At 41.2% G+C, this 24,362-nt stretch overlaps 1 protein-coding gene across 4 annotated transcripts in view; it reads right to left on the bottom strand.

The window, feature by feature from the left end:
• The window catches only part of st3gal3b (ST3 beta-galactoside alpha-2,3-sialyltransferase 3b), a 50,820-nt gene extending 26,804 nt beyond the window's left edge, over positions 1–24,016 (bottom strand). The window contains exons 1-6 of one of the 4 annotated variants that reach the window (XM_083991723.1): positions 23,863–24,016; positions 12,729–12,873; positions 7,169–7,231; positions 6,651–6,692; positions 4,827–4,869; positions 3,428–3,520 (exon numbers count right to left, since the gene is read on the bottom strand). In XM_083991723.1, the coding sequence (XP_083847849.1) occupies positions 3,428–3,520; positions 4,827–4,869; positions 6,651–6,692; positions 7,169–7,231; positions 12,729–12,834 (347 nt within the window). In that variant the 5' untranslated portion in view covers positions 12,835–12,873; positions 23,863–24,016. Of the gene's footprint in view, positions 1–3,427; positions 3,521–4,826; positions 4,870–6,650; positions 6,693–7,168; positions 7,232–12,728; positions 12,874–14,468; positions 14,891–21,934; positions 22,062–23,862 lie in introns of those variants that run through there. The other 3 variants (XM_083991722.1, XM_083991724.1, XM_083991725.1) reach the window with 3 other exon arrangements.
• Positions 24,017–24,362: the final 346 nt, after the last annotated feature.

Genomic DNA, 24,362 nt, shown 5'->3' with positions numbered 1-24,362 from the left:
AGAAATGCATCATGTTGCAATAATGACTTTCCTTAGTAAATCTTCTCTACCATAAAGAATGACTTATTCTGCTGTGTATCCCCCTGCCACATCTTTGCCCACATTAACACAATCCTCACAGGTGGAGTCTTTGGTGAAGGGAAGAGTTTATGCCACCGAGTGATTAAGAATTGAACTTGGTCTACTGTCATTAATGTAATAGCATCCCTACCTCCCGTGCCCTGCTGAAGCTTCTCAAAACAAGCACACACATTAGCAACATGGCTTAATACTAAGTAAATAATATACCGGTAAGCTAATGCAAAGAGGCATGGGGAGAGACAGAAGGCAGCTGCAGTGCGTAACCCATCAACATAACCTCTCCACCCAAGTCTAAATCACATCAGACACACAGTTTTGATAAATCTGCCGAGACAACGTGCTCGTGCCAGAATGCTTTTCCTCGAATGATCTGGGGCAGCAGTGTTTGTACAAACTGAATTAGAGTGGAGGAAGTTGTTCTCTAACAAGAAACTTCTCAGAGACTTGACTCTAACATATGAGATGTCTGTGTTTTCTCATGACAGAGAGCACACAGTTTCAACAACTCAAGCGAGAAGCCAGTCATCGTGCCCCATTAAAAAACAAACAGAATCTGATATTCAAAAATACGCCTGTGTGTGACCAGTGTTTTTATTGCCCCATGAACTGCTACTTTCAGCATCGCCTCTTCCTTATCCTGTGTGTGTATGTAGAAGCGTGTGTGTGGGTCCCTCTTTGATTAATTGCAGCACTAAAATCAAAAGAAGCCATTTCCTCTTAGTCACGCCTGCGACCTGCGAGTGCTGGGCTACGTGCCACTTGTGCGAGTGTGGCTTCAGGATGGATGTGTGTTTTTATGACCCGCTGTCAAGCTCGGGGGGGGGGGACACGAGAGGAGAGAGCCGTCTCTTTTCTGGCGTTAACATGCATGGATCATCCTGGACATATTTCTCCAGCTTCTCTAAATGTTGGACTGGAATAATCATTCAGGACAGGAAAGTCAACGCTGGGCGCCGTGAAGTGATCTAGAGAGCTGGCGCGCATTATTTTGTTTATGACAGAAGACAGTTACAGGGATTGTTGTACTGTCTCATTAACTGGAGCCAGACCACCGGCAACATAATTCCTGCATCTTGCCGGGAGGCTGATGGTTGGCTTGCCCTACACACACACACACACACACACACACACACACATGCTTCTCTTCTCTCACCATCATAAATTATGGGTCCAACAGCTGGCAGACTACACTAACTAGAAAAGGCATTTTAAAGTTTGGAATCGAGAGAAGACACACAACTACAATCACACTCTGGTGTTTTCTGAGCAGGAGGCTGGAATGGTTTGTTACCATAACACTGGTGTGGGTTCACAAGAAATATGTGGAGCTCCGAGGCACAATGACCAAACATGGCTGACATTATTGGGAGGCCTTCCGGATAGCTTCAACTCTTCTAAGCACCCTAATCGGTCTTTGATACCCTCATTATCCTCCAGCTTTAAAGCATGAGATGGGAGACTCAAGAGGAGAGGGCATTATGTATGGCTCTCTCGCCTTCTCACATCACCTGACAGGGGCACACACGCTCACAGACTTCTGTCCTGCCAAAACAAATGGAGATTCATTAAACCCAAGACTTTTGAGGCCAGAGGGGGCTATAAATAACACGGGATCACTGCGAGTCGCTGAACCCTGACCGACAGTCAGTCACTGACATCCTGACAAAGCAGAGAGACAGGGGGGCTGCTTGTTGTTAAATTAAAAGTGAGGCTTCCCAAAACAGCCAACGGGCAGGGACGCATTGTGCTTGCTTCCTTTGCTGGTTCCATCTCTCACTGGCAATATTTTCATAACCGTGCTGCTTCAAGTTCACTGCCAACACTTGATTTAGGGCTCCAATGCAAACAGTTTTGGGTAAAGCAGAGGGGAGGGGAGGGGAGGTGTGGAAAATGAATTGGATTCTGCAAGGGCAAGGGGCTTCAGAGAAGACAAACACGGAGGAAGCAGGAGATGATTAGAGGGAGAGACACAGGACCTCACTGCCAGAGGTTAAGTAGGTTTTCTCTAACAGCTGAACTGTAGGCCACTCCTATTTAGACAAAATGCTAACAGGAACATTTAAATTGATTTGTTTTAATGCCCGGTAAACAAACAAAGCAGGCTGAGATAAAGAAAAACAAGATGTTAATTGGTTGACTCCCTTTTCTCATAGGAAACAATTAATCACAAACGCACGGCACACAGCACCACTGTGTACATACATCCATACACTGATGCATACAAACACATACATGTGTACAAACTTACACAAAGCTCAGCCTTAATTGTGCTCATTGACCTGTGTGTGACTGGGATGAAGGTGGTAGTAATCACAGGACTCCCAGCGGGGGTTCTGTGCGCACAGAACTTTGATCCGACACGTGCGGCTGATTAGAGGAAGTCATTATGAGGGAGGACATTGTTAACACGTAGCCACTCAGAGAGGCAGAGGGCAGTTGCACAAAACTACTTGGTATGTCTTGTTAAACAGCGCTGCAATTTACAGCCAACATGATGCCGATGATGACGTTTGTGTGTAGAAACGCACACAGTCAAATGATTCAGTATATCAAAGTTAAAATGTTTCCTTGTGTATTTGAATTTGTTTGACGTTTTCCTCGTCTCCGCATCTTCAGGCATCAGATAAATCGGGTTCAATACTCGTCCCAAAACCGAGTCAATAATTGCATTCAAGCGCCATTGGCTATCATTCAGCAATGTGGAAAATTGGGCCACTATTAGCTTAGCTCCAAGAATGCTAATGTTACAATGTCCTATAGACTGAACTGAGGCAGCACATTGAGGCTCAGAGGAAAAAATCAAAGCAGCCATCAGAGAAGGCCGTGGAAGATCGTGTGGACAGCGTGGGCTGGGCACCAGGACGTCCATGGTGAGTCAGGACAGGAAGTGTAGTTCATAGAGGACGCCTCTAAGGCTCTAGGATTTGGTGGGGCAGAGATGGGAGACCTTGTACTCGGGTGACAAAGGTTCTTTTGTGCGACGGGGGGGATCACAAGGACACAGTCAAGTTTTTGTGGCGGGGGAGAAGATGATAGACACATGATTGAAAGTGGGGGAGATTGTATAGGAATGTGGCGGCTTCTCTGTTTCTGAGTCAAACCCCTTAAGGCCAAGTTGGAGTGACATCATGCATCTTGGTATGCTCGAGTAAAAGTTTAGACTTTTCTTGTGCTGACGGCCAATTAACATGATTTGTTTCCGAAGCTGCTGATTGTGTATGTGAAGTTATTAAGGTTTAAAAAAGAGTCTGCCTCCAAGTTTAGATTAAGCACACTCGAGCACACCGACGCATTTCCACCGCGTTTATCTGAAATTACGTGTTTAAGAAAAGGCAATCCTCCTCACTTAGGATAGATGGTTGTCATCTTGGCTGCTGCATATCCTGGCTTGCACACTCCTTCGCTGAGGTTGCCATACTTGTATGCCAACTCCAGTGGACTATACATTAACAGAACAGAAAGAGAGGGATTAATCAGACACATCATGATAAGCAAATATCAATTACACTGACACATTTCGCAGCCTCAAAGCTGAGCTTGTCAAACAATCTGCTTGAGAGATAGGGAAACGGGTTGCTTAGGAAGTTGGGAGACCTCAGCAACAGCTCAGAATATCACCTGTGTGTGTGGCGAGACAAAGCAAAGAGGCCTTGTTCAAATAATCACACTGGCGGTGCTAAAACTAGAACCTCCCGAATACTAGCACAATCATTAATAACCTGATGAATGCCATGAATCTAGTTCAAATAAACAAGGAGATGGGAGAGAGGCCCGTGTCTTAGCACTATGTGAGGCCCAAAATCAGGAGAAGAGGCTTGACTGAGGCCTACGACTGCACAACTGGAAACTCTTCTCTGTAATACATTTCAGTCCCACTAGAATGTCGTTCACCAAGTGATTTGGTGAGAAAGAAATCTATGTGGGAATAAATAACCAGTCAGAAAAGTAATTACTGGCTTTAAGATGAATTGCACTATTGTATGCATGTGCTATACCGGTGTAATTAATGACACTGTCGCTATAAAGTAAGGAGCCGTATTAGACAAACTCAACCCATGTGAAAACCACCTTAAAGTGTGTGCTGACATAGTGCTTACAGTGTGTGTGCAGAGTGTGGACAGACATGCCCTGTGAGAGCCAGGGTGATGATGGCAGCATATGATTATGGTCTACATGGTAATAGTGGAGGATGGGGGGCAGAGAAAGGGTCTTATCAGTGCAGTTTAGAGCAAGAGTGTCAAACCAATTCAGGGAATTATACACATATCAACGGACACGCTGACACAATGACAGCTGCATAATGACTCAAGGTAGCATGTTCTCACCCTGAAAAAGCACAGCCGCTCTTAGAGCGAACTGGGAAAAAAAACTCACTACATCTGAATTCACACCAACTTCTAAATGTATTACCCTGGCCACTAATCAAACGTGTGTATTTGTCACCGGGTTTTGGTTAGGACTCAAATGAGATGCTGTGTGTTTATTTAAAAAAAAAAATAAGTGAGATGAATTGGCTGAAGGTTTACATTTTCCCATTTTACCATGGATCAACCAAAATGTAAGACTAAGTATTTAATGAAACAAGCTGTAAAACACATCTAAATAAATGGGAGTTCAAGTCTGACAGGGAAACTCAGCTTGTCTAATTATAACAACTTAGGAATATGCCGGCCCGTACATGACGGAAAATTGCTAAATGTGCTAAATTAAATGACTTGGTGTTTACTATAAGGGGATCTACTCACAGTTTTGTGTCCAACTGCAGCAGAAAGCCCTGCTTATCATACACTGGAAAAGAAAAACAGAGAGAAATGAACTGTTACTACACATATATATAGTATACAAAGGATGTTGATAAAAGAAAACGGCATATTTGGGATGGAAACTTGATAGAACTGGATCATGAGCACGGCTCATCCAGTCTACGTAATTTCAACTATCAGCTCATTAGCTGTAGTTAACAAATTGGTACATCTTTCACAGGAAAACCAAAATGGCAAATGTAAAAGCAAAAGCATTAGAACTTGTGACAAAAAAGACAAGCAAGGTTAGGGAGAAGCCAGCCAAAACAATCTGTTGAGTTAAAAAAAAAAAAAAAAAGTTAGAAAAGAAGTTAAGAGATCACCTATGGACAACCAAAGAGGCAGCCAATAGGTGCCTGTTGAAGCGTTGAAATAGAAGACAAAGAAGCACAGAAAATTAGGAGAAATATTTATGGTGAAATGAGAACTTTATATTGGAATATGTCATTTAAGCATCTACTGCAGTCTCATTTTATAACAATGCACACAGACCCCATGAAAACACTCAACATTCTGCATTAACTTTTATCTGTAAACTGCTTAGTATGACTCGGATTAACATGACCATTAGTTAAAAAGTAAGAAAAGCACAGCATTACTCCTGTGGTTGCAGATCTTGTCTTCAAAGATAAGCTGGAGGAGAAAGATGAGAATGCATGACGGCTGGTTAAAGAGGGGTCCAAGCACTGCCCTGGAGGATGACGACTTTGCAATAACAGCCAAAATGAGTGTGTGCGCGCGAATGTGTGTGCATTATGTTTCTGTTGAGAAGCATAAGGCAGCCAGAGGGACGACTCAAAGGAAAAAGCATTGGAGAAATTAAAGGGGCTAGGGTCCACCAGTAAGAAAAATGTTGGTTTCCCTAACCCTTCAAGCGTTATGCACCCGGGCTCTTACAGATTGCTACACTTGATAACCATTTGCTATCAACCCACACCAACAGAGGGCAGTGTTGTATCACACTACAGCTGCATGAGAAGCTGATGGTTGTGCAGAACTTCAAACTCTTCACACATATCATTATCTGTGAGTTTCACAGTTTTATAACTGAAACTACTTCAATTTACTTGGGCAATTCTCCCTGTTAGTAAAAGATCTGGTTGATAAATTTTTTTGTTCCCATTACAAATTCTGCTTCTGTATTGCAGGGTTTTGAAAGCTTCTGTAATTTTCTTTTAAATGGCAGAGTGACAGCAAAGGATCGGATCATATTTGGCATTAACATGCATCTTGGATGAGTTAAGGTGTGGCTGCACCTAGGCTGCACCGAGGACTCATTGAAATCTGATCACTTTTAGCAGCATCTATACAAGTGTGTCTTTGGCCACACTGACAGACTGATGTTGTCTTTGTAAGCAGAAGTACAGAAATACTCATTCATAATTGATCAAATCTTGGAATTTGATTTCGTCCACAAACTCTAAATATCAGATTCAGATAAATTAAATGTGCATCAAACATTGTTGGTGATGTGGTTTGCCTGGAATACACCAAGGAACAGACAGTTTGTACTTCTTCTGATCTAAGTTCTGTCTGACCAGGCACAAGAACTGCATTTACTTCCTCCCAAGAACAACGTACTTGATCCTTGGAATGCAAATGATGTACATGTTCGGGATATTGATATCAAGTGGTCACTCGAGATGCATTCAAATGCCAGGTGTCAACTGATATACTTGAGATCGGATCACCAGAGATGCATGTTAATGCCGGGTTGAACCGGGCCAAGGCTGAGGTCGGGTTAGGTTGGTGGGGCTTCAGATGTACCTGAGCCTACTATTCGTCCCACGCTGATGTCTGGTTCCACCTCTGAAACACAAAAGGGCCAGTTAGCACCGTTTGAGGTCAGTTTGTTCATTGCAGAATTGGACTTAAATAAAGCAGAAGAGGAAAGGAGGCAGAGGACGAGGGGAGGTTAGTAGCTTTAATCCCAGAAGGTTGAATTATGATTCCACGTTTCAGTCATTATTCAAAGATGAATAGCCCAATGAAGTGGAAAATTAACTGCAGAAAACCCTCAATGCATTTTTGCCATTATTATAGTGGTAGACCATGTTACCGATGAGGACTGAATGTGTGAATGAGTACAAACATTTGTGATAACAACACATGTGGATAGATGGGTCAAAGTGGTAAAAATGGAAAGCTTGCATTGTTGAGTTAGCAGACATTTATATTCCATGAATTTTTCTTAAAAAAAGAAGGAAAAAAAACCTCTACAGCCCAGTTTAACGTCACCCACTCCACAGTCACCCAGTATAAAGGCAGAGTCCCATTGCCTCTACCTGTCATTCTTTTCACTTCAGCCCCTTTAGTCAGGACTACAGTTGTCTCTGCTGCATCACTCTCTGTAAAAAAGGGGGTTAAGACACTGAAGTAAGACCATTATCACTGTAGAACTGTGGAGGCAACTATGAAATGATAAAACTATTACACAAGTCCAAAATTTCTCAGAATATATAAGAAAATAAATCAATCAAAATCAGTTTCAACAAAAACACAGACAGTGGCTGCGCACAAGTACAAATGCAAACAAATAATAGGCAAAGACAACAGCAAACCAAAATTACCAATATATATCCTCTCTGAACATGCTTAAGGGCTTTTGTCAGCTACTGCACATTACAGCTTTCTGCTTCCCCTGTTTGTTAAATCATTACTTGTTTTCACAAAGAAAGCCTCTTGCTTTTATAAAAAATAACCAGCAGACAGCTGTTGATGAAAAAGCTCAACAAAACCACAAAATCCTCTTAAAAACAGTGAAGGAACAAAGGGTTCTTCTTTTAACAAAAAGACAACATAAATGGAAATTACACCAAAAAAAAAAACTGTCTTGTCTACTTTTGTCATGGTCTGCTTTCTGCAAGTGCCACACAGTCTATCCACGTCAGGGCTACTGGTGGCAGAGCATGAATCCCAATTAGTAAACCTCAAACTACTTTTGTTGATCCTGTAAAAGCATAACACTACGGCTCTGAGACTCCCCGTGTTGAAAACCAAGCTGGAGTCCTGAATATTGAGAGCATGCTCTTTAAGCAGCCGTTGACCACATTGCTAAAGAAGCACCGAAAACAACAGGGGGAAGGAGAATCCCATTTTGAAGGATCACAGTTATAGGCTTGTGAACAAACTATCAAAAAATATTCCTAAAAATCTATTTTGAAAAATGACAAGAAATAAGTCTATTCATCATGAGCTACAGTACTATGTTTTATTTGACAAGGGTTGTATACAAGTGAAATTTAAGGGGTTAAAAGTTCTGTCCTATAGGCTACTACAAATAGTCACGAAAAAATGAGCCACTTGGGTGGTGGCTCATGTTCTTTTCTTACTCTTCAGGTGTTAATCTGAAGTGTGATTTAACACCCAGACGTGTGGTGTCCCTGTGGCACCTGGCAAACAAAAGGAATAAGATGTTCAAAAAAATGCAGAACAAAGAGCAAGAGACTTTTCGTCCCACATTCTCACCCGCTCACAACATGACTACAGATCAATGACAATGGCTGCATTGTTATGTGATATTTTGGCACTCACAACTGGTAATTAAAGAGAGCGCTGAAGGTGACAGAATGACAGCTTGAAGACAGCTCCTGATCAATTCATTACTTGTACAGCTATGTTCTCACTTTAATACAGCGAAACAGCAGACTTTGTGAATTTATTTGATCATGACTGATGAGGCTTCAGTTGTGGTTTTAGAATTTAATTAGACTGAAAACAAAAAAGCTGCTGGAGAAACAGGTGGCAGGTAGCCACAGCAGTTCTTAATGTTGTTAACTGAGACAGCAGTGACAATGAGTACAACTTAAAGGTCCAGTGTGTAATATTTGGCAAGGTTTATTGGCAAAATCTGAATATACTACCCATGAATATGTATAATCGCTATAAAATAAAATTTGTTTGGTTTTCGTAGCCTTATAATTATTCTTTTATACAGCAAGGGTCTTGCTTTAGAGAGTGTCGCCATCTTGTGCCGCCACATTGGTACGGCAGCCTGAACGGATTCCAGCCAGCCAGAGAGTGCATTTCGCGAGTGCCGTTAACTGGTAAGATTCAAAGTGCTCTATTGAGTGTCTGTGACTAGGCTTGCGATCACCAACCGGATCCTCTATAGCCGTTTTCCCACTAAAATTAGCGGGTCGACGCAGGTTTTTTAAACGCGGGTCGACCCGCTAACAATCAACATTTGGCCCCTTTCCCATTGACCAAAATGAGTCGAGTCTGGCCCCCCCCCCCGGCCGGATGACGGACGTCCGTGGCACAACACGTCAGTTAAACAGACTGTCGCTTCTTTTCTTTTTTTCAATCGTTTTTGGTCAGTGTTGTTTGATCTTTTGATCCCAGTCTCGAATGAGAGCAGAGCTTTGTTTTGGTAAGTGATATGAGATGCGACCGGCACGACGACGTGGCGTCACGTAACGCTCAGCGTCATCACGTAAATTAGCGGGTTGACCCGGGTCTGGCGTTCCCACTGCAAGCCGATCGGAGCCGAGTCAATTAAAGGCGATTTTAACCCGCGTCGCTTGCTGAGTCGTTTGACCCGCGGTATCCTGTCCTCGGAGGCCACCGTCACTTTACCGATGGGAGGGGTGAGTGCGAACGAGCGCTGCAATCTATGAACGTCAGATGTCACGGTCTCCCCCCCCCCCTCATTTTACACACTGGACATTTAAAGGCTAATTGAATTATGTGGACAAAGGAAGACAGGGTTGTTGAAAGCACACAGGCAAAGCTGACCTGGGTTTCTGTGAACCGACCACCACAGCTGACAAAGAAATGACAATGGTCACTTGAACCTGCTCTGAAATTGATACTGTTGCGTACAATAGCAAAGCAGAGCGAAAGAGAGTGTAAAACAAATGACCACAGGAAAGGCTGCTGCGGACCATTGATTGAACCCCCCCCCCCCAAAAAAAAAAACAATAAAGAAATTTTCAAACAGTCAAAGCAGTAACAGAATTCAGCACTGATCTTATCAATGACTGCAGATGCTATTTAAAAAAAGTCCAGATTAATCGAGCAGGACTAGGTCCAAACGTTTTTTGGATGTGGTGACCATCTGGTAGACCTCCACATAGCTGGTTAAACCCAGCTCCTGTCACAGCCCACTGTTATAAGTACTGCACTTTCTACAGGAGGGAAGCTTATCAGGGCACTATGACAAGATCAGAAAGGCTCTGGTTCTGATGCGAGTCATCCTTCAGTAAAATCCTAGTGCTTCCCCAAGCCTGTGTTTTCTTCTGTAAGCAGACAGAAACAAAGAGCCCAACAAATAAGCACACACTGGTGCTATACAACTTGGTAGAAAAAAGGCACATATGTACTGATACTTATGTACATAATGAGCAGGGTATAAGCATGATATGCTGCATTTGTTCCCGCAGCAGTGACCTAGTCTTTAGCACTATAAATCAAGAATGAGGAAGAGAGATTATCCAGATTTGATCCTCTCAGCGAGACAGGGAGGGGGGTGGGGGGGGGGGTTGCAGGAGAGACTGTCCACATGCTCATCTTGCCCCTTTGACCCTCTTTAAGCCAAACATCTGGCACCACAGTACTGCAGAAAGCCAATATTTCTCACTGCAATCAAAGCTCCTCTCCGTTTTGTACTGCTGAACCGTGCGCTGGGAGAAAATAAGCCACATTCTTTTGCCTCACTTCACATCAAAGGGTATCATGCAGTTATTAAAATAAACTGATTACGTATCATTTCGATCCAGTGCAGGTGAGTACAGGGTTGAAAGCATTTTACTTCTCTATTTCCTAACAATAGCCATTGTTATTGTACACCCTTGAGTTACGGACCACAGAGAAGATCAGCAGCTCTATCATGCACACAATCTTTTTTTCATTTTTAGCAGTTTAGTTTAGTTTAGTTTCGCAAACCCAGTTATAGGAGGAGGTTAAAGGCCTCGTGGACTTTATATCGACCATAGAATCTATAGGGTAGATATGAACTTGCATTTCGACTAATCGCAAAAAGTGCAGCAATAGATCACATATTGTAAAAGGGCAGAGAAAGGTCAAGCTGCATCTGTACAACCCGTTCCACATGCTAAATCCGACCAAGATTTATGCACTGGACAAGACAATGTCCATGAGACCAAGAACAGGCATGAGTGGGTTAAATATAAATAACATGTATGATATAATTATCTAGATGGAGGTTGGGAATTAGGTAGTAGAGCAGGGGGGATCTGAAAGTAAACAGTAGAGTTAAATCTGATTCTATGCAGGCCTGATGGCGCTTTAAGGCAGTGGTTAATTCCTTTATGTCTTTTAGCTTTTACACAGGTTTTATGGTAGAGCTCCTTCTTCAAATGTAACAAAATACGTACAGATTGAAAATCAATCCTTGTACTCCTGGCAAATGAGACAGTGGAAATCTGAAGACCTTTATCTCCTCACAGTGAGAGCAATGATGACCAACAGTGATGAGACACCAAGAAACAAGAGCATTCTCAATTCTCTCACAGAGATCCTGAGTCACAAACGTTGTTGTGTTTTTTTTGCAGGAAAATGTTGAACATTTCAGGAGAGAGGTCAAAGTCTGAATGGATTTTACGACAAATATTCCTGATAACAACAGCAAAAGCCAAAACCAGCTGCTGATACTTAGCACTGAGGAAAGAGTGGTGTGAATTGGTGGACCCATACCAGAGCATGAACAGGTCATCCTCATCAGGAATCCTCATTTTACCAGCCAAAAGAAAAAAAAACCTTTTCAGAATAAAACTAATCTAAACTGGTTAGGTCTTGAGGTAGAAGACAAAAAAAAATCCATAACCCATTCCACTGTAAAAATGTGCCTCATAGCCAGAGTGAGGATTTCAAGGACACAACACACGGGATATATATATTGTTCCCCCAGCTTAACACTTTCGACAGCCCGTCGTCCCTCAAGCAGACTCTCAATCTGTTTCAAAACAGTTAGGTTTTTGCTTTCTGTGCCAAATGCCTTTTCTTGAGAATGTTTCCCCATAAAATGTGTGTTGTAGGTCGCATAGGCAGATCATTTTTTTTAAACATTTTTAAGAGAAATCTTCTAGCCCCCTCTGCTGGATTTCATTAGCCATTTCAGGGTGCTCACACAGTGCTATAACCCCCCTCCCCCAAAAAAGGACAAAAAAAAAAAAATCACCAGCTTGAATATACTGATTCCATCTACATGTTTGAGAAGTATTTCCTATAGAGCTACAGCTACAGAACAAAGCCAGGGCGGTAATCTTTTATTTGAACTAAAAAACTGAGTATACCGGTAATCAACTTTACTCAATCATATTTACTCGAGACAACGCGTCATGAACTACATCCAAACATACCATACTGTATGTGGATAGCGGAAGACAGGGCATTACAAAGCCACATTTCAAGTTTTGTCTGTTACTTTTTCATCATCCAAGTGTGGAAATCTGAAAATACCATGTCCTGTCAACAAATGCAAATGAGATGTCAGTGATCTGTGAGATGACCTACATGGGTGCACCCGCTAATTGGACGTAGCAGAGATGGAGGAACTAATGTTGAGTGGACAAAAAAATCTAATTATACTCTCCCAACAACATCCGGTGGTCTGTTAAGTGGAAGAAAAACTCATTTAATACAGCACAGGCAGGTTTTGCGACATCAACACACAGCTTGATATCTGATAAAGGTTCAGCAGAGACTATAAAACAAAATTGAAAAAACAAACAAACACTGAATAAACGCACAAGTAGCTGGCAGTCAGCACACAGAGGCGAACAGAAAAACAGACACAGATGCCTCACAGACTGGCTCAATAAAAACAGATGGATGATTGATCAGGTTATGAATAAATGATATCAAACTGGAGATGTCACTTACGAGGCTTCTGGCCCCATACTTGTAGATGTAGCTTCCCGTACGAGTAGCAAATAAAACCCAAGACCAGGCACAGGACGAACAGCAGCAGCTTGTGTGCGGGCTTCATGGTCTTCAGTCATTCACATGGCACCATCCAGGTCATCACCTGACGTATCACAAGAGGGGAGAGGGACGCTGGATTAATACAACCTCAAATACATCATCCATCAGCAGCAAAAATACAAAACTAATGCTGGAATAACATATAGTAAGAGCCATTATTCAAATTGTGTCTCAGCAGATTACAGTATGTCACAACCCTTACTGCAACAATAAAAATAAAATGATGACTAAAGAGCAAGTTGTAGTTGTTTTCAGGTACAAAAATACTCAATTCTTTTTTCTTTTCTTTTCTTTTCTTTTCATAATCAGCTTTCATTAAAAATTAAAAATGGGACCTGTTGGAACAAAACATAGCTATGCAGTGAGCAGCACTTCTCTGTTTTTGACATGTATGAAATTTCATCCTGGGCATCTATGTTGTATGCTGAGGGCTAATAGGCTACATCTTCCAAACATGTATCCATAAACATATTAACTTCATAGACTGATTTTGTTTAACACACACATACACACAATGTGTTGAGACTGTGTAATCCCTCTTACTGCAACTTGTTGACATACAGTACATAACATCAAATCCAACGTGTTAACCAGTGATGCTTCAGGTTAAATAATAACTGCACATAGGTCATACTTCAATTAGTCAGGTTAGATTGATCACTCAGGACCTTGAAACAGTAACTCACTTGGGGGTCCAGTCAAAACACGCTGAATGCTCATAGTTTACACGTAGCACTTTTAGACATGTGACATGTGACTGTGCATATAATAACCAAATGGGAATTAGGAATCTACGTTAATGGCATAAATGAGACAAAACAGAAAACAGAAACATGTTAACCCTAAACGGTACGTTTTAGGGCATCAACAGAAAGCGTCACCTCACCATTACTCATTTTCCTCAACCTTTAGTAGGCTAAGTTATTTCAACCTATGTCGAAAGATTTTCACTAATACGTCATGGGGTTTACCTGGTGAGCCGTTTGGCCCTGTTCGCTGCAAATAAAGTTCAGCACCTAGTTAGCAAAACAAACATAACGGAACTTTTGTAGTCCTGTGATTGAACTCTGCCTCAGTGTGTCCACATAACTTACAATGGCCATTTCATGATAACTTGGGCTTCGTCTCACTTTAAACGCTGTGTTTATTTTGGAAACGACCCAGCGAACAGGGCTAACGGCCGCAGGAGCCGTTTGAAGAAGCAGTGTCGGTGAAACGGCAGAGAATGTAACGTTACCGTTACCGTTAGCTCGGACTAGCCCGTCGCTATGCTAACAACGCTACGTTGGCACACTGGAGTTTTTTTCCTGATCGCCGTCGGCAGGCCTGCAGCTCCGGAGCAACACGGCACTGGTTCGGAAAAATTCTGTGAAGCCAGACGTGGGCTTCGGTACCACTGCGAGCGCAATAAGCGTCCAAAGCTGTGCACACATGTAGTTAGGGCAAATAAAGGTATGTAACAACAGTGAGGACAGTGAAGTCTGAGCAGAGAACAATACTGAGGTAAATCCGACTGATGTTGGGGGAACCGTAGACCTACGATTCGCCAAAAAAGAAAAAAAAAACACACACACACAACCACAAAACCTCTAACACGACGTAGCAAGGGGTTTCATCTCCAATAACTGTGGTCGTTACCTTTTCTTCCCACTTGAGTCCTTTGGCCAGAAACAATACCAGGCTTAGTTTAAATAACGGGATGGTCCATCCAAAACCACCGTGTGCTTCCCTCTCTCCAAGCCATCTTGATGAAATCCGTCTAAGCACCCCGGGTCTGTGAGAACAAGACCACCAGTCCGACTGCGTGTTTCCTCCACCGTCTCAACAGCTCCAGCTCACATCAAGAGCAGCAGAAGGAAGACACCCCCTCCATCAACACCATCATTATCATCACCCCCAGCAGCAGCAGCAGCAGCACCAGATTGCTCGCTTGGTCTTCTACAGCAACACAGTCTCTGCCACCGACAGTCACATGGGGTATCTCTGTGAATTACGATGCCCCCTCCTGTTTTAGCAGCGCAAAAATGAATGCACCTTTTCATCTGATTCCTCACGTGGTGTTGCTGTCTGCCCGTCAGCTGTTAACATCCCATTGTAACTGTTTTTGTATTTATAGCCAACAGACACATCGAGCCCCCCACCACCACCACCACCACCTCCACCACCCCGACACCGAGTCGTAGCAGTCCTTGCTCAGCACCAATAACAGAGATCATAATGTAGTAGGCTACTATATGGCTTGTTGAACTGGCTCCCCCCCCCCTCGCCACACACACACACACACACACACACACACACACACACACACACACTACAGTGGTATGTGCTTGGGCAGCACTATTTGGCGATTGAATGTATGCGAGAGCCACGTTTCATTCCACCGTCGTGGTTTGCATTTGTTGAAATCCAAAGATCTAACAAGTCAAAGTCTAAGTCAAAATCATTTATTAGTCTCCCGTAGGAGAAATTTCTCTCGGACAGAGAGCAGTGCTGCGTCACAACAAAGACAAAAACAGTACAAGGGAAAAGCAGCAGGGAAGTACTAAAAACATACAGTAAAATCATTAAAGTGCAATATGCCTCAGAAAGTAGGCTACTAGTGGCAGATGTGTGGACACGCAAACATTCATACCATCACACTAGCTGCTCATCCATAAATTTAATGGACAGAGGGATGAACGAATTTTTGAGGCGATTGTGCCTGCAAACAACACGCAAACATTCATACATAACATCACACTAGCTGCTCATTCATAAATGGGCTTCTAGTGCTGTAAAAAGTGGTAGTGTGATTAATAAAACAGCTCTTTCTAGGTTTAACCCGGTTTGTATGGAGGAATTATAGGCAGCAGGTCTTTGAGATAAACACCACGGTCCAGACAGTCCTTCCTGTCTTTGTTTAGATACTGTATCCCAGTGTCAATATTTGCCTAAATCAATATGCAGGAGACCTTCAGTATTGCTGACCGCGTATGAAAGCCTGTTGTCTATAGAGTGCTTACAGAAATGTTTCTTATTATCCCCTAAGTCAATTATCAGGACTCCCACAGGAGTGAGCCCATTTGCTTTATGAGTCACTCAAGTACGCTACATTCCTAGATGATAATGCACCTGTCTACAATTTCCAGGAGAACCCATAGTCATAGTATTGGTGATCAACTTCAATCACTGCTGTACACTCACTTCAGTGTAAGAAAAAAGAGACTTCCGGAGACAGTTCTGGAGTTGCAGCATTGAAGAAGTGAAACATTATGTCAACACAGTTCAACACCCCTTTGACTATTATCAAGTAATCACTTAATAATTTTATTCAATTAAATATCAGTTACATCGTGCCTAAACCTTTGGCCTATTTGACCATCAAATTTCACTTAATCTTTGAGTCAAAGTGAATGTTTGTGCCAAATTCAACCAAATTCTCTCAAGGCGTTACTGAGACATCACAGTCATGAGATAGGGACATGCAGTCTGGACAGACAGCCCTGAAGCCTGAAAGCATAATGCCTCCAGCCACAGCTGTCGCTGGCTCAGAGGCATAAAAAGATGAAAAAGGGTGATGATGAGTCAAAGATGGTGACCTATTTAAAGTTTGGATTAAGTTTCTAGCTAGTATCACATTTTCAAAGTAGGATGGGTTCAAACATTTCTTTCATTCACTTTCATTATAAATGACATTGAAAATGTGTTTTTTAAATGTGAGGGGAAAACTCCCAATTGAAATTTTAGGTATGACTGAAGGTTCACTGTTGATCCCAGATAACCCTATAGAGAATTCCTTTGGAAAAATAATCAAAACGCCTATATTGTAGCAAGTTAAACCACAGTCTACCATCTATAAAAATATTTTAAGTGGCCCCCAATAAACCACCTGACTTAAAATACATGCTGACAGCTCATGTTCCTGTGGACACATGTCCAGTCAGGCTCCGATTCAGTTGTTTCTACAGCTCGTTGTTCCCTGTTAATGTGAACAGACACCTTTGTTTTTGATGCGTTTGAAAACAGAGGTGGTGATTTGAATATGCTAATGACTTCTGCTCCACTAAGATGCTTGATAAACATGGGCCCTGCAGACTTTGTATGTCATCCACAATCCCAGCTAGGCTGTTACCCTATGGTTGCTCACAGCAGACTGTTACTGTATATGGTAACGGATCCATAGTACTACCCTTCACACCTGCACAGATTACACTGTTAATTCACTTTTCCTCTCGGAACATGCATCTTATTTATGCCCTGACATTTACAAGGCCTTGTATCCCACATAAGCAGTGGCTGGGCTCGGAGCCAAGGTAAGAGAGAGTGGCTGGGGATGGGGGTGGGGGGCGGGCTGTATTCAGCTTTTGCCCTGCAAAGATGGGCAGAGCAGCAAACCGATCTATTAATATTGAATCAAGCAGGAAATACAATATGCTCACCTACTGTTCTCCATCTGGGGTCAGGAGATTACCAGGAGCTGGAGAATAAGATACATACACAAGCAAACAGAAACACACACAGAGTGTAGAGGTGTGAGGAAAGTGGAACTCCTACTGAGTTGGCAGAACTTTGTGGCCTTTGGCACAGAGACCATTTGTTTACATTGCACTTATAAGATGGAATGACAAATGGCCAGGGGGAATAATGCAAGCGGGTGGCAGTTTACATTTTCTGACCCTGTCTTTGAAGCGCACTGTAATTTATTTGTTTGCCAGGAAATTTACAGGCATCTGAAGGGGAAGTAGCTGTTTGTCTTATACATCCACAGATTGTAACTCACTTGCATCACTGTACATGATATACGTCTCACTGCCAAGATAAAGCCACATCAAAACAATTTGATCCTCTCTGCCTCAAAATGTGATTCAGTCAGTTCACAATGCGTTTTTCCTGCTTCTCCTTCGTCATGCCCCATTACTCTGCTTATTGTCAAACTAGGTCAGTTTAGTCTTGAGTGACATATCTGTCATGATAACAGAAAACACACTCCAATAAATATGAAATCCTTCAGCCAGTGCATATTGTCAAATCAGCAGTGGTACCATCAGGTCCATCACTAAAATTAACATTTTATCTTTTCTGCCACACACAAGCTCACATTTAAGCCCGCTCCAGGGGCTTAAAAGTACAAAAGAGCAGAAGGTGATGGAAACAGAAAAGTCACGTTGAGTCATTTAATAACACTGTATAGTTTACATAGCCTAAGTGATAATGGTGGGAGGTAGCAGCTAGGAAGAAGCTCAACAGAGATTGTGAACTTCATCATAAAATGTGTGTTTACTGTCACATCTAACCCCTAATTTCCTGAACTATAAATCCCTCTTGCAAGGACCTCAATCTCTGTTCCTGTCTTTCAACTGTGTTGCAAACTCCTGTGTAATCATCTAGTGGATTGCACCATTAACGAGTGTATTTTTTGTCACTGCCTCTACAGTGCATTCACTGAATCATTAACAATATCAGTAAAATTACTTTCCATGTTTTATCAATTCATCTCTGCATGAAATTCCTACATTAATTCTAAGCTTTACTGCAGCAAAATAAGTGATTGATTGTTGCATCATCTGAATCATAGATGAGCTCACAGCTTAATGATCTGCCCTTTGCTGTAATGGGTAGGCAGCAGGAAATGAATGTGCTAATTGAAATATATTAGATCCCTTACATACAGGATAAGACAAGAGTGATTATATCTAAATGACCATATTAACTGCACATCTCTTCATCACAAGTGTGGACAAACACCTAAGCACCTGAGCTAATCACACACAAAAGTTATAATCCTTTAAAGGGTTGGGGTTTTAGTGTTGCAATAATTGTACAGCTTGGGCTTCTTTCACATAACAGTAATTGAAACAAATACACTGTCAGGACTAGATCATGCAAACACGATATGGTGCAGAGTCAGGGTAGCTGATCTTAAAGCTAAGCTAATAAACCCTTCACATTTAGCATAAAAAAAACATTGGTGTTGGTAATGATCTTCTGCAGGGGCAGGAACATGCATATTCCCTAAATGTTGACTGTTGATTTGATGAATGGCACTTAGGAATACCAGACAAACTGAAGAAACATGGAAAAATGATAATAACAAACTGGTACAAAAATTGGTAGAAAAAAAAGAACAGAAAAGAAAAGCGTCATAATCCGCTTCTATTTATCTCTGCAGGACTGTTGTTTATTTCCTCTCCTACACTGAAATCACTTACCATGTGTGTTTCTTGCTTGTTTTACTTACTCTCTTTGTTTCCTTTTCCCACTTTTGTGACTGTCAGCCCTCCTATTATCCCACTCTGCCCTGTGCATTTAGTCTCTCTGCTCCCATCCATCACTGTCAGTTCGTCTGTTGAGTTTCCCTGATGTTTTCTTGTGCTTCCATGGCTGCTCTTCATTTCATTTGGATTACTTTGGTTTGATTTCTGAATTTTGTGTTCCTGCACCTTCAGCTTGAACTTTTGTATTCATTAAAAGTCCCTCTTTGCACCTACGATTTTGTTATTGTCTGATTTGGGTTCAATTGTCTTTGATTACTGATAGAACAAACTGACCACTACAGACCCAACAGACAAGTCTTTTCTCTGTTTGCCATAACTTAATGTTTCAATGGACTTTTTTCAAATGGACATGACCTCCCCTGGCCATCTTCACAGGGTTTAATGATGACACAGAAAAAGATTAGGACATCTGTGGGTGCCGATCAACATCTTGACCCCAAGTTGGTGGTTTCGTCAAAACTTCTTCCTTGTTACCAGTTGGCAGTCAAACTTATACAGGTCCTCATTCTCTGGCAAACACCTGGTCCTGATCTACAGTTAGTGGTCCAGCTGACTCCAGTCCTGGTTTCAAATCTTCCATCCTTGCTGACCCACAACCAGATCTCCAGTTCATCAACATTCAACCTAAAGCTCCAACTTACTCCAACTTACAACTTTCTTTTTGTATTCTTTTCCCACTTTTGTGATTGTCTGTCTTTGTATTTCCATGACCTGTGAGCTGTGATGTATATTAGTCCTTGTGCTCCCAGTAGACCTACGACGTTTTTTTTTTCTGCTGAGTTTTCCTGATGTTTCCCATGTTTGTTCCTGAGTTTTGCGAGGGGAGGAGAGGAGACTACACTCTGTCTGTGATATTTAAAACATATTCTTTGCACTTTGTATATCTACGTTATCTGTGTTTGGGTGTGATTATTAGCTGAAAAAAGTAAAGTCTATGGCATTCAGCTCTGGCACTACAATGTCATTGGTTATTGACTGATCTCATACCAGACACTGAAACACTATACTGCATGGGTGCTGCTCTCTGGACTTAATGTCACCTTGGACTAACTAATTTGTATCTTATAAAATACCTAAAGATGCCTAAAAACTAGTGGTCACATAGGCTTGTGTGGTGATATGCAAAGCAGCCGTTGACAGTTACAAAAACAGAATTTGGCAGTGGTCTCATTTACATTCTTTCCTCTCTCCCTGTTTATCTGTCTCATAGATTATCTGTTCTCTCCTATTTGCACACTTGAGTTTTATCTCTCTCTCATGCATGACTTCATTAAACACCTGTAATGTGCTTATTCAAGTTTTGGATTCAAGTAAACACAAGAGAGCAAAGGTCCTGGGTATTCAGTAATGACGTGGCAGATGAAATAGATTCAGAAATGAGCTTTTATTTCTGTTTACCTTGGTTAACCCTTCATCAGAAAATATAACTGTTTATAAATCAATAGTTCATCTGCAGATATCGTATAATTTGTAACAGAGAGTTCGATGAGACTATTGTCACCACTTTCATGTCTTTGTTAAATGTGAAGCTACTTCCTGGGGGATGGTTCCCTTAGCTTGGCATTACTGCTGGAAATGGGGATAAGGCTAGACTAACCCTCTTTAAAGTTTACCAAAATCTGCCCGTAGATATCTCTATAGCTCACAATAAATAACACTTGATGTCTTGTTTGTTTAATATGTGCATACATACACATTTGTCATTTCAAAAGACAGTTTGATCAACAACAAGACAAGATATGACAAATTGTCTTTCTTTGGAGAGTAATGTGTAAAATAGGGTATAACTGCACTTCATGAGTAGAAGTGAGAGTTTCAATCCTCACCTTCTTCCCACTTCTAAAAACATTCAAAGAGTCTGTCTGAGAGCCTGTCTGTGTCTGTTTTGTCAGATCAAAGGTTACAGTGAACAAAATACTAAAAATAGATAAAGTAATAATTATAGTTTGATTAAAAACTGTAAGAAAAAAAACAAAACAAAAACAACAACAACCACATAACCTGTATATTGAACAAGTTACTGTAAAATACTGGACACAAAACAAGTTGCATTCATGTGGCTTTATGACTGGAGTACAGCATCAAAGGCTATCTTTCTGGAGCGGACCAAAGCTTATTCTAAGCCCCACAAGGCCATGCTCATTGATTCATCCTTGGGCCACAAATAATTCCTGTTTTTTTTTTTTGACCCTACAGATACTCTATCTCTATATAGATAAAGACCCTATGAAAAAGACACAAATATATAGTCAATATTGGCACCACTTTGTTTAAAGACTACTCTTACAAATGGCTCATAATTAGATAATCATTTGAGTTGTTAACACTTTACAAATCATAGATAAACAACTATAAACAAGCCATGATAAGGTTTCTACCAGCAATAAACAGTTCTAACTAATAAACAATGTAAAACAAGATGTCAAAAAAACATTAAGGTGGATGAGGGAGAACTATCTTAATGAACAACTGCCACAAATCTCTGAAAAGTGGGACAAATAATGCATGAACAGTTCACCAAGAAGCAACTGTACTGTACCTGAAATAGTAAAGCTACCACCCCGCAAAGGGCATCTCCACACCAATCCACTGAGCGTATGTCATATCCAAACAAACACTGCCGGTGACAGTATTTCAAGATAAACTATATTACATGTGATGATCTGTATAACCGCTCTGCAAAAGGATGTGGTTTTTAGTTAGCTTCCTTTAACATATATATTGATGTGCTTTATTTAGTTGTGTTGCATATTTTATTGGCAAAACTATGTGGAGAAATTAAATACAAAAATAATTTTGCTAGAAAATTATGACTCTGATGATTCTTTAAATCTTGAATAGAAACAATACCTTTCCGGCAGCTGCTGTCAAGCTCCTAATCCAAAGAATCAAATGGAGAGTATGAGTAGTGGATGATGAAATGATCAAACACTATGCTGCGATAAAGCACTGGTTTCAAGAGAGAGAGAGAGAGAGAGTGACATCACAACACCAAAGACACAGTTTGATCTCGTCCTTGTCCTTTTTGTACTCTCTTCAAACATTAGTTAACCAATAACAGAGCGGATTGAAAAGCAAAAAAGTGCTGATATAGATTATCTCAATTAAAGTCAGCCCACTACCGTTCTGTATATTCAAACATCTGTCAACTGGTATCAAGATGGGCAGCAAAATCTATATGTTCTATTAGTCTTAAACTAATAATAAACAAACTATCCTTTTAGGAAAATACTGTTACTTGGCTATCCACTATCATTTCATAACATGTCTGGGGTTCAAATGTAGAGGGACAAAACAGATAAAAAGAGAATTTTGGTATGACCTTTGTACCAGAAGGCAGCAGGCATACTGACACTTGTTGTGAAAGGTATTTTGTGGGATTTGGATCTTTTACACAATTATTAGCTCATTTGTCAAAACAACAGGATTTTGTTAATAATTAAACACATTTCCTTTTTAATTCAAGGGAATTAACTATCATAGAAAAAGCTACATGACTGTAAAAATGCTCTGTGTATGTTTGTGTATTGGGTTACTATTGTGTATTTTGTGAAAAAACAAAAGGTTTTCAGGAAAAATAGTATGTGTGATTATTATAACATTTGATAATGGCTAAATAATCAAGACACAATTCCAGAGCCCACGACAGCATGTTTAACGTCAAGACACAAAGACTAGGCAATGGTGTTTCGTTTGTGTTAGAGACAGGGGAAGACTGTGTGCTGCTTGCAGACACAAGACTGCTTTGACGATTATGGGCTCAATAATCATGTGAGAGTGTTGGGCCAAAGGGGAGCCTTAGGGAAACATATAGGCTTGTTGCTGTCTGCTGCTTAATGAGGTGGCAACAATAGGGGGTCCCATTAGGATAAAACAGAAACATTTCTGTGCATGATCCCAATAGCAGCTCAGTTCATATAGGTTCATAGAAATGGCATGATCTGTCTGGCACCATTCAACAGACAGACTCTGATCATTTACTTAATGTGATAAAACCAAAAGGATACGATGAACAAGAAACCGCAGCACATCTTCTTGAAAATGGTAGCATAACCATGTGAGAAGGAACTTATGAACAAACATGGTAGACCGTTGTGTTGAGGTAACAACGCTCAAAATAGACATCTATCTATGTGAATCTTCTTATCAACTCGTGTTCTCACACCCTCAAACTCAGACTCTCTGTCTCTGGTGTTAGTGCAGATAAACGCCCTCATTGGTGCAGCTGTGGAGGACTGCAGATCAAGAAAGTGGCTGCTGAAATGCTGTAATCTTTTCTCTCTTTTTTTTTTGCACATGTGTGCGAGGGGGGGTTTGTGTGTAGGAGGAAGTAGAGCAGCAGTGGAGCCAGATTGTGGCAAGTCTGCATGCACAGTGGCTAAAAGACAACATGAAATGCAATTTAGGTAATTGGCACATGCCAATCTTTTCGATGCTATATGTTCTATTGAAAACACTGTGTTCAGTATTGTTTTGGCAAATTAATAATTGGTTAGTCAAAATCAACTAAAGCCACAGAGATACACAGTATTTGCTTTTGGTTGCTCATGTGAAAATTGAGCACAGCAGCATGAGCTCATCTTTTCAGAAACTCTCCAGACCATAATAAATAAGGATTTAACATTTTGGTTTTCTTTGTGTAACCACTTTTCACATTATTTGCTTTGTTGATTTATTTATTTAATTTTGTGAAGAATAATCCATTAATGCAGGATTAATAGAATTTTAGCCTGACAAAAAGCAACCATTATCAGCCTAGACAGCACGGGTTTACTCACTCAGGTTTTCAGCAGTCCCTTTTAGCAGTAACCAGTCATTCACCTTTGATCAGTGTGTCGGGCTATGCACCCATGACAGTGGTCCCGCAGCCAGCTCAAACTCAGCTGTTGATAGCCTTAAACGTTAAGGTGTTAGACACTGTATGCCCCTGTAAATGGACAAGTGGTATATGTGACTGCACCTTCATGAGGGGCTCATGGGTAGAACAGTCCACTGTCACTGACTGGGAAATGATTAATGTGAGTGCAAACAGTTTTGACAAGCACGGAGACCACATCCAAATCCTGAAAGATTAAATAATAACCGTAATGGACTTGGATTTGACATCCACATTCACCTGGGAAAGTCGACGCAGCAACTCGTAGTAAAAGGAGAATAAATGTCACAGGGAAATACCCACTGTGCAGAAAGGTGCCAGTTCTTGGTAAAAAAATTTTTTTTTTTTTTTTTAAAGGCTGTGAGTGAAACCAACCAAAGAGAAATTGATTTTCAATTCTAA

Source organism: Trachurus trachurus (genome assembly GCF_905171665.1).
Source record: "Trachurus trachurus genome assembly, chromosome: 17".
Classification (NCBI taxonomy): domain Eukaryota; kingdom Metazoa; phylum Chordata; class Actinopteri; order Carangiformes; family Carangidae; genus Trachurus; species Trachurus trachurus.
This window is presented reverse-complemented; position numbering and strand designations above follow the sequence as displayed.